We start from the raw sequence: 10,708 nt of genomic DNA on the forward strand, positions 1-10,708 counted from the left end.
GTATGTATTGCACAGCCTCCCATACCAAAAAGAAAAATCCGCTGCCGTCTCGTTGATTCGAATTCACAGTGAGCCTGTACAACAGAGGAGAACAGACTCGTTACAGGCTGCAGTGAGTTCGAACCACTGACCTGAGGATTGGCACCTCAGTGTATAACCAGCTAGCCACAGTAGGTCCATATATAGTTACCCTTGGAAGTTCCAAGTATTTACCTTTTTTTTTGGTCTTATCCTCTAATTTGTTGGTCTGAATTCTCATATTTAAAACTTAGGTAATAAATTCCTATAGCTCAATAGCTGTAAATATTGTGGAACACGATATAGAAGAAATTAGAATGCCGTCCATTGAATACAGTTTTTTGAATCAGCACCCCAAAGAACCCCAGGAACAGGCTTGAAAACCACGACACCAAGGAAAAAAATTTGTTGTTATTGGGCTGTGAAATAGATGAAAGAGTGGAAGTATATTTAAGGAGAGAAAATGCCAGGGTACACTAAGCATACCCTGTGGAGATTCATATAGTGCCTTGTCAGGGCATACTGTACATAGAAAATTGTTGACTTTAAATTTGATTTGTAAAATTGTAGGTCCCCCCCCCCCAAAACCAGAATGATTTAACTGTTTGATATTTTATTGATGTCATTGACTTAATGAGATTAGATTACATAGGAAATTGCTTTTTTTATTCTTTTGCCAAAAAGAGTTAACTAATATTAAAAAACAACATTATAACAAGAATGATGAAAATGTTCAAAAACTGATTGTTTTGATGATTGCACAACTCTTGTTGCGATAGAACTAGTCAATTGTATGATACGTTAATTATATGCCAATAAAACTATTGGTGGGGAGTATATATAGCACCTCTTTGGAGACTAATATTTGAAAAAAAGATCTATGTTATGTGTTAGTCTGGGTACTTTAGAGAAACAAATCCACAGAAACTCATGTATAAGAGAATTTTATGTAAAGATTAAGTGCACATCAAGAAAACGTCCCAACCCAGTGCTGCCCAAACCCACAAGTCCATCATTAACCCATTAACCCATATGTCCAACACCAGTCCACAAAGCCCTCCTCCATCTCACAGAACATACACTATGATGCAAACTGCAGGAGGAAAGCCAAATCAGTGAACGTGTAAGCATCTCAGCGCTGGCAGGGGTCTCCACACGGCTGCTCCAGCACCCAGGGCTGCATCTGGGTAGGTCCATGTGATTTCTCCTCAGGGATGTCTTGGCAGGAAGTGAGCCTTGCCAGCTGAAGCAGGGAACTAGCTAAGGCAGCTACACCCTGATCTGACTATTGCAAAGCAAGAGACCCGAGAACTAGAAAACTGAGGCTGACCAAGCCATTTATCCCTCTGCCCTTCAATTAACCCCACATGTGTGTATCTGCCAGGTTGGCACAATAAACTAACTATATCATGTTAAAATGTGAAAACTAACACATTTAGCAGTAGCTTTTACGAATTTAGTTTTTAGAAAATACTGACCATAAATTAAGGAAAACATTTTCTCTGAATTAGGTGCTTATATGCAGTAATGCCATTTGGTGGGGAGTCGATTAAAAAGGTTTATTTATTTATTGTTAATCATTTTGGGGGGAGGCTCATACAACTCTTAATCAGAATCCATACATCCATCCATTGTGTCGAGCACATTTGTTAATAAGGTATATTTAAAATAAATATTCAAAAAAATAAATGTTCAAGAACAGTTACCAGTCACTATAATATTTACATAGTACCTATGTGCCAGGCCTGTTCTTAAAGATTTACATAAATAAACTCTTTTTTACTCCTGAGGGGGAAATTGAAGTAGGCTGTTTACCCATGTCACATGGGTAAACAGTAAGTAGCGAGACCAGGATTCATTCCTGGGCAATTTGGCTTAAAACCCTGAAAATGGGATTTTTCAGGAGGGCAACAAGTAGTATGATTGGCTGCAAAGTTACTTTATGCATTGGATTATTGGTTGTATTAGATAATAAGTAAAATGCTAGGGTTTGTTTAAAAGTTTTTTAATGACGTTCTCTTAGATGTTTAAGGTTGCCTAGGCATATCTCTGAAATGTAAATTAGAAGGTGTATTTTATGTTGGCATTAGGTACGACCCAAACTGCCACTTTTGAAGATTTTGCAAGCAGCGGGTGCACAAGGTGAAACATTCACTGTTAAAGAGGTAAGTCACCAGAGAAGGGTTTCCGGGGAGACTGTGACTAAATGTTTTAAGAACATCTGAGAAACAGAAGTGTGTCGTTCTGTACTTCAGTTGCTGATAGTGGTGTGAATCCTCTGGAGAGCTTCTTCTTTCTTCTCTGTATTCTAGCTTTTATGTTTCAGCCTAAAATCGGAAATTCTACTCCTGACTATTGGATGGCCAAGCAACTTTCCCCCCGTTTTTAAAATTGAGCTCAAGTTGAACTTAATATTTCCTTTCATTTTAAAATTTGTACTTGGTTGGTTGCTGAGATTATACACAGCAAAACATAACCAATCCCCCTGTTTCTTCAGCCGACGAATTCTAGGAGTTGTGTAACTATTCTCCCCTTACTTTGTGTTGCTGCTCCACCCTCATTCAGCATGAATTTACTGCCCTGATAGTTCCTGTTTGCTCTTTTGAGTTGCTTTTGTCAGTTTGATTCCATATAGATAGGTCTTAAAAGAGCATAATGCTCAGGGCAGACGTTGTTTACTAGTTGAGCTAGACTTTTGTTTTTAAGAAGATAAAGGGGATCTGACTAATTTAAAGTTAAAACTTAGAGCAGTTGTTGCAGGGGTTCTAATCTCTGGCTCCAGGAAATTTGGACTCTGAGAATTTGAAGATCTTTTCTGTATTTCCCTGCTTTTGGTCTGGATCCTTCTATAATCCCTTTGATTAGAATGCTCAGCAGTGGTCCCTGGGGACAGTCCAGTTCCTGTGATCTCTGGGAAGAGAAGGCCTTTGTTCCTGGAGACAATCAGCCCCACCTTCCACTTCCTCTTTTTACTCTTGCTTCTCTGCTCTGTCTGTTGCTCCGGGAAAACACACTGGATGGCCAGGCCGCAGCTTTTAAGATCCCAGGCCCTACGTGCTACCAGCTGCTGGATAGAACAGAAGCAATAAACACGGGTTTATGAAACCATGGCCCCAGACTTTCAAACCAGTGAACCAAATCCCGTGAGGGTTTTATACATAAGCAGCTTTGGGCAGCTGCTCTTTCTGGTCATTGTAAACTTATCATACAACTTTTGTTAATTCAACTCTTGACACAGCAGTTACAGTAATCAGCTGTACAACCCATACCTTAATCGACATAATATGTCCTTTGCCATTAACCTCAGTCCCTCGCCCTTTGCGCCTTGTAACAACTAATAAACTTTAGTCTCTGTGCCTGTGGTTCTGAACCTTCCTACTGCCGTGACCCTTTAATACAGTTCCCCATGTTGTGGTCACCCCTTATGTGGGCGTATCTGCATGTGGGCAGACCCCCCTGGAAGACGGATAGAGGAGAGGTGTCTCGTTCCTGAGACCATCAGAAATGTGGTCGTAGGCCACTCCTGTCATAGGGTCTTCAGTACCTTTCCCGTCTATCTTTTTATGCAGGTGAAGCCAGGCAGTATTTAGCCTTTCATTTTGCTCATCGTAAGGCCTGCATGCTCCTTCCATGCTGTTGCAGCTATCAAGACGTCATGTCTCCTGCTGATTGAGTAGTGTTCCACAGTGCCAAGTTTTGTTTGTTCATTCATCTGTGGATTGACATTTAGCTTGTTGCTGTCTTTCGGTTATTGTAGAAATAGTGCTTCAGTGAACCTTAGTCTACAAGTCTTATTGTGAGTTTCCGCTTTCAAATTTTGGGGTGTATGAGAAGCCTTCAAAAGTTTGTGGAGGAAAAAAAATCGATTATCTCTCTTTTTTAAGTTTTTGGGTTTTTTTTACAATTTCACTGGCAAACAATTCACATATCATGCACTTCAGTAGTTCAGTCACATTCTTAAGAGTTATGCAAATACTAATAATAAGCAGTAATAAAACTTCCATGATAATGCCTCTTAAAAAAAAGGTTGTGAAACCATCACCACAATCAATTCCAAGACATTTCTTCTGCCTTGTACTTGCTGTCAGCTCCCCATCTCCTGCCAGCCTCCTTGTCATGTCCCTTTGAATCTATTGAATCAGTTGTCTGTATAGGTTTACCTAGTCTGAGTCTCATATACAGAAAATCATTTAAAATTAAGACAGCACAAACGGTCCAACAATGACACTGTGAAATCAAAGAAAAACTTCAAATTGAAAACAAAGCAGAAAATATTAAAAACCAGAGCAATTATACATAAAGTGGGTCAAGAGAGACATCAGTGACGAGATGTCACATTTTGGCCCATCTACAATTATAGTAATCCACCATGCAGGGTCCCCTCTCTGGTCCATAGGCAGAAGGGAGTCTCCAGACACTTAATTTGCATGGAGGAGCCTGCAAGGGGGTTGGGGCTTGGGCTTTCACTATCATCTGCAGTCTTCTGCAAACTGTATGTTTAGAATTTAAACTCAACACCATTACCTCCTCTGGGTTTGGATTTTATTATTATTATTATTATTTTTATTTGGATTTTATTATTTAAAATTCGTGGATCACACATGCTAGTGTGCTTCTTCCATGTGGACTTAAGTCTGCGCCTCTGATGGCTGTTTAAGACAAGCCTTTAATACCCCAGATGCTATTCTTTCTGAATAGCGGGTACCATCTGCTTTCTTCACCACACTTTGCTATAGGACCCATATCTTCAGTGATCACTGAAGATCAGTGGGAGTAGGTATTGAACAGAACCATGTCATAAGAATTAGGTGTTCTTAGATTGGGGCTACAATTAAGTTAGAGGTAAAAATCTGTTTTATGCACATATGTCCCTGTTTTACTTGAAAGACATCATTATTTTATTGAAAGGTATTATAAATCATCCCTTTGGGCATATGGTAGTTTTTTTGATAATACTGTTAATTTGGCTACTGGTACAGAATTAAAACACTCAAAAAAGAAAGCATACATTATAGGAGAGTATTTTAGACTAAAATACATGGATTGGTGATTTATAAAGATTAACCGTTTAGGTCACTGGACACTATTTAATGATGAGAGTTGGAGATAGGGCAAACCTTTTAGTAATGCTCTTTCATAGCGACAGGACTGGGCTAAGCCTGTCATAAAACGGCAGAGATGGTGTGAAGTAGCACATGTGTGGTAGTCTTGAGTTGCCACTTACTGGGCACCCTCAAGGCAGTGACTTCCACCTCCGTCTCCTTGTCCTTTGCTTACTCTCACAGTGGGGCATCGAGCCTTAGGCACACGAGAGTACTGTAGTTTCTTTCATGTGTTACCGCTTTGTATGGTGTGTTTACATAGAGTCCAGTTATCTTAGTATGAGTTCTAAATGGAATCCTTCTGGTACAATCTATGAAGGTTGTGTACCCGGAAAGGACGGACTCTGAAGTCCTGGCTGTTTATAGTACATAGCACGAGTCACCAAAGGCTGAATACAGACTAGGTCAAAAGTTCCAAATGTCGTCCATGATTCAGAAAAGATCCTTTCAGACTGCTTTTCCATGAACTTAGGGTCAGGGTCAGGGTTGAAGGCCCCTTGTGCACCTAGGAGTGGAACTGGTGGTGGTTTTTGATGAACTGCTATGCTTGTACCATTTTGGATCCCCATCAGCAAGGGATAAAGATCCAATTTCCTCACGGTCTTGCTAACTTTTGCTGTTGTCTGCTTTATACATCAGCCATTTTAGTGAGAGTGGATTAGTATTTCACTGTGGTTTCGATTCGCATCTCTGATCATTAATGATGTGTTGAGCATCTTTTTATGTGTTTGGGGGTCTTTTGAATGTCTTCTCTTTGGTGCAGTGTTTATTGAGTTCGTTCTCCACTTTCTGATTAGGTTATTTGTCTTTCTTAAATTACTGAAGTTACATATATAAGAAGGAGCTTTGAAAAGTTCGGAAAAATCGAATTAAAAGATAATGAAATTTCTTCACAAAGCTTCTGAAGCTCCCTTGTATTTTGGTTGTTACATTTTTATTGTACATATGGCTTCCAAAGACATTTTCGCAGCCAGTGTTTCCACAGTTTCAGTCAAATCTTGTGATGAACACAAGCTCTTGATTTTTGTATGAGCTCCTCTTGTCACTTATTTTGCTGCTTGTGATTTTATTATTAGATAAACCCATTGTGGAAAGCTAGGGCCAGCACTGCCCTTGTGTTTCCTTCTGAAAATTTTGTGGGTTTAGTTTTTATATTTAGTTTCTTCATCCTTTTTGAGGCTTGGTGTGTGTGTGTGTGTGTGTGTGTGTGTGTGTGTGTGTGTGTGTGTGTGTGTGTGTGTGTGTGTGTGTTTGGTGTGAGGTATGAATTCTATTTCGTTTTTTCTCACGTGAAACTTAACTTAGTACTATTTATTGAAGAGACTCTTCTTTCCCTCATCAAGTAGATTTATCACCCTTGTCAGCAATCAAGGGAGTAGTTTTATTTCAGGGCTCAGTTCCTTTCCATTGGCCTGTGTGTCTGTTGTTACCCTAGGTACCAGACTGTTTTGATTGCCCCACTTCTCACTTATTAGCATGGTTAGATATCAAAGACCAGGTCATTAGGCAAGAATCAGCATGATGCAAAAATGGAGCATGATCACAGCAGATCACAAAACGGAATATGACTCCATCCTTACATAATAGCCAGGTTATGTCAGTACGTAGCTGCCAAACCACTGAGAGCCATGGTTGAAATGTGAGTCCTTCTATTTTGTTTTTCTCTTTCAAAATTGCTTTATTTGAGAGGCCTCTGGCCATTCGACATCAAGTTGAGGATTTATTTTTCCTTTTCTATAAAAAAGGCTATTAGAATTTTAATCAGGATTGTGTTGAATCTACAGATTGCTTTGGGTAGTATTGACACCTTAGCAATGTCAAGAACATAGTTGAAGAACATAGAACATCATTTTGCTAGGTCTTTGCAGTCTTTTTCGGTCTGTGATTTTCATTGTACAGCTCCGTTAGCCTCCCTGGTTAGAGTCTGAGATATTTTATTCTCTTAGGTGCTATTATAAGTGGAATTGCTTCCCTATTTTCCTTTCAGATTTTTCATTGTTGGTGTATAGAAACCCAGCCGGTAAAACTTTCCTGCACTTGAACGGTACAACTCTACTCAGCTTCTCTAATAATTTTATTTTCTTGTTGATTCTTTGAGATTGTAAGAAAAAAACGAAAACTAAACTCACTGCCATCAAGTTGATGCCAATTCATTATGACCCTATCTATAGGACAGCGAAGAACTGCCCTGTGAATTTTCAGAGATGGTAACTCTTTACAGAAGTAGAAAGCTCTGTCTTTCTCCTTTGGAGGGCCTGGTGTTTTCAAACTGCTGAGCGTGCAGTTAGCAGCCCAACTTGTAACTACTTCGCCACCAGGGACCTTGTAGAGCAGCTGTTCTCAACTCTTCACAGGATCGCCCAATCCATAACAGGAGCAAAATGACAGTGATGAAGCAGCAACGAAAATAATTTTATGGTTGGGGGATCACCACCACATGAGGAACTGTATGAAAGGGTCGTGGCATTAGGAAGATGGAGAACCACTGCTGGATAGGATCATATCTACAAATAGAGATAGTCCTCCCTTTCCAGTTTAGGTAACTTCTTTTTATTGTAGTCTAGCTCTGGCTAAGACCCCTAGTATGACATTTAAATGGTAAGAGCTGGCACTTTCTTGTTCCTAATTCTAAGAGGAAACTTCTCTGACTTTCTCATGGGGAATAATGCTAGCTCTTGTCTTTTCTATTGTATTTTGTTGAAGACTTCTGTATCTTTGCTTGTAAATGATTTTAGCCTAAGTTTTCTTTTTGTCTGATGCTTCTGTCTAGTTTTGTTGTCAGGGTTATGTTTACTTCATAGAATGAATTAGGGGATAGTACTTGATAATTCCTTTAAAGTTCCTTTTGAAATGTGTTGTCAGCATAAGTTTAACCATTAATTCATTGATCTGGAGTTAAAATGCAAAACATGTCCAAGATTAAAAAATGACACTGCCTATGATTTACTGGCTATGCTGCAGCCAAGAATTAAATGCAGTAGTTTTTCATTATAAATGTGTCAGATACTCTTGTGAGCAATATGAGTTATTTTCAACACTTATGCATTTAAATAACTTATTTAGCTTCTAAAGACTTTTTTTTAAACAAAAACAAATGGATTTTTTAAAGTGGAAAAGACTCAGTATTAAAATGTTAATCTATTGGAACTGTTTGCATTTAGTAGGGTAGAGAGCTAACCCTTCCTAAACAGAGAGAGCAAAAATTTTATTCTTAAAAAATTTTTTAAAACCTTAATACCTATCAGGATTGCCCCATTCCTTGCAACATTACCTCTCTTAAAGAAATAAGTGTGGAAACATCTAGGGTTTCTAGATTACCCATATTTCCTTTATCATTTTAGGTTAGGTGCGTAATTTTGAAGTAGGTCTGTAAAACTAATGACGAAGGCTCTTTTCATTCTTATTATGGGTTTCATCTTGCTTGGAGATGCTACCTTTCGATCGCCTGCATTGAGAAGGATTGAAGTACATGTTATCCCGGGGAATGTCTTAACTGGAACAAAGTTAGAACAAGTTATTTTATATGATTAACCCTCTGAACCTTGACCCTATCTAGTTCATAAAGGAGGATTTTTGATACTCCTTTAAACATCTTGGTTGTCAGTGTGTTGCTGAGATAATATGTAATGAAATAGTCATTTTATGTACAAATGTGGAGTAGTATCTTAGATTAGGCTCCTGTGTGGCACAGCCTGCTCCGACTGATAGCTTTATGGCGTGAACCCCTCAACTCCTGCTGGAGGAGGATGTGGGAATCCCGCCTCGGAAACTACCGACAGGGAGAAGCAATCCCTCAGCAGTACGTGTGGTTTGATGTCCGTAGAGTCCATGTATCGTTCTTTTTGGAAAATTGGACAGACATAAGAACTTTACCTGTGTCCTTTAGTAGATGCTCTTTCACGTCTAATGTTCCCCTAGGTTACTCAGTAGCTGATTAGAGATGAAAACTCAGCTAACCTCTTAGTATGGGGCCATGCTGCTAGGGCAGTAGGGAGATTGGAGAGGTGTGAGGTGGGGAAAGAATGGGGGGTAACTTAGGGGCATCATTGCTTCACGCTGGTGGGGAACATTGTTGGGAGAATCTTCTATCCAAGTATTTAATATATAAGAGGGCTTCAAAAAGTTTGTGGAAAACGGAAGTGAAAGATTATGGAAAATTTCCAGGAACTTTTCGAAGCCCCTTGGTATTCCTGAGAAGTTAGGGTCTAAAGAGTAAGTCGTTTTGTTCTGCTTATAATCTGTGATAACAGATTACATTATTAAGTGAATTTAATAAGTGTTTAAATTTGCTACCTGTGGAAAAGCATTTCTTTTCAACAGATTTCTTTTTAGTTCAGTCAAGTCTATTGTCAGAATGTAGGTACCAAACTGCATGATATAATAAAGGTTATATGAGATGCTTCATCTAGGACACAAGGCACTTTAAAATTTTTGAATTTGTCTGTGAACTTTGAGGAAAATAGCCAGATAAACTAACTTTATATTTGACAAAGACTTAGAGAGTCCTTGTTTTGTGCTCTTAAACTGTTGATGGCTATTAAACATTGTACTTTATTTGCCCCTAAATTTAACTAATATCTAAAGCACAGAGTAGTTTTTTATTGGCTCCTGGTCTTCAGAAATATTTTTACGACCCAGACAAGTTTAAATTTATGTTATTTAGAAGTAATTCTTTTTATGAGATTTGGACTGGAGAGAAAAAATTTAAAGGGAATATGAAGTATAGTTTTTCCTTTTCTCATGGCCGGGTCACTGTATTTCTTTGTTAAGAGGAATTGATACCCCAAGTAGTAATGCTATCCTGTTGAGGGTCCCTGTGCAGGTGCTCTGAATCACCAACAGCCCTGTCCGTAAGTAGGAGTTCTTTCTTCCCATCGGCAAACTAACAACATCCTTTATCTCCTCAGAATTTGTGGTTTTTTGGCAGCAGCTGGGCAGCTCTCTTCATGGCACTTTATTCTCCTGCAGGTCATGCAGTATCTAGGCCAATATATCATGATGAAACAGCTTTATGACCAGCAGCAGCAGCATATGGTGTATTGTGGGGGAGATCTGCTAGGAGAACTGCTAGGACGCCAGAGCTTCTCCGTGAAAGAGCCAAGGTAAGGAGTGAGGGTTTTTATTTCTTTTTGGTTGCCTGCCTCCAGCCATTTACTCTCATAGGCCGAGTGGTTTTACTTGTTTAGTCAACAAATGTTTCAGGGGCTGCCTGTGTCAGGTGGTTTCCGGGTGTAGAGAAAACACTGGTGAGCAACACAGACACGGTCCCGGCATGTATGGACCAGTACCTGGGAAGATGACACTAAGTGCTGCGGTTAGAGTTTGGGATCGTAGGATCCTGAAAAGAGGTCCTTGAGGAAGTGACATTTGAATTGAGAGCTGACGGATGGTTAAAGAGTGAGTTAGAAAGCTTGGTTGAAGAGAACTGTAAGCAGACTGAACTCAGTGTGTAAAGCTTGGGTAGCAGGAGCTTAATGTGGTTAGGCTGGGATTTCATGAACTACTTGGAGAGAGAGAGGGTGAGTGAGCTGGTGAGAAAAAGGGGTAGAATGACTGGGCAGTGGATAATCATGAACTTTTGTAGGATC

At 39.4% G+C, this 10,708-nt stretch overlaps 1 protein-coding gene across 2 annotated transcripts in view; it reads left to right on the plus strand.

Moving 5' to 3' along the window:
• Positions 1-10,708, plus strand: part of LOC142424178 (protein Mdm4-like) — a 37,390-nt gene that overhangs the window by 16,234 nt on the left and 10,448 nt on the right. For both annotated transcript variants that reach the window (XM_075529291.1, XM_075529284.1), the window contains exons 3-4: positions 2,109-2,183; positions 10,089-10,222. In XM_075529291.1, coding sequence (XP_075385406.1) covers positions 2,109-2,183; positions 10,089-10,222 — 209 coding nt within the window. The remainder of the gene's footprint in view (positions 1-2,108; positions 2,184-10,088; positions 10,223-10,708) is intronic.

The sequence above is a fragment of the Tenrec ecaudatus genome, chromosome 1 (genome assembly GCF_050624435.1).
Source record: "Tenrec ecaudatus isolate mTenEca1 chromosome 1, mTenEca1.hap1, whole genome shotgun sequence".
NCBI lineage: Eukaryota > Metazoa > Chordata > Mammalia > Afrosoricida > Tenrecidae > Tenrec > Tenrec ecaudatus.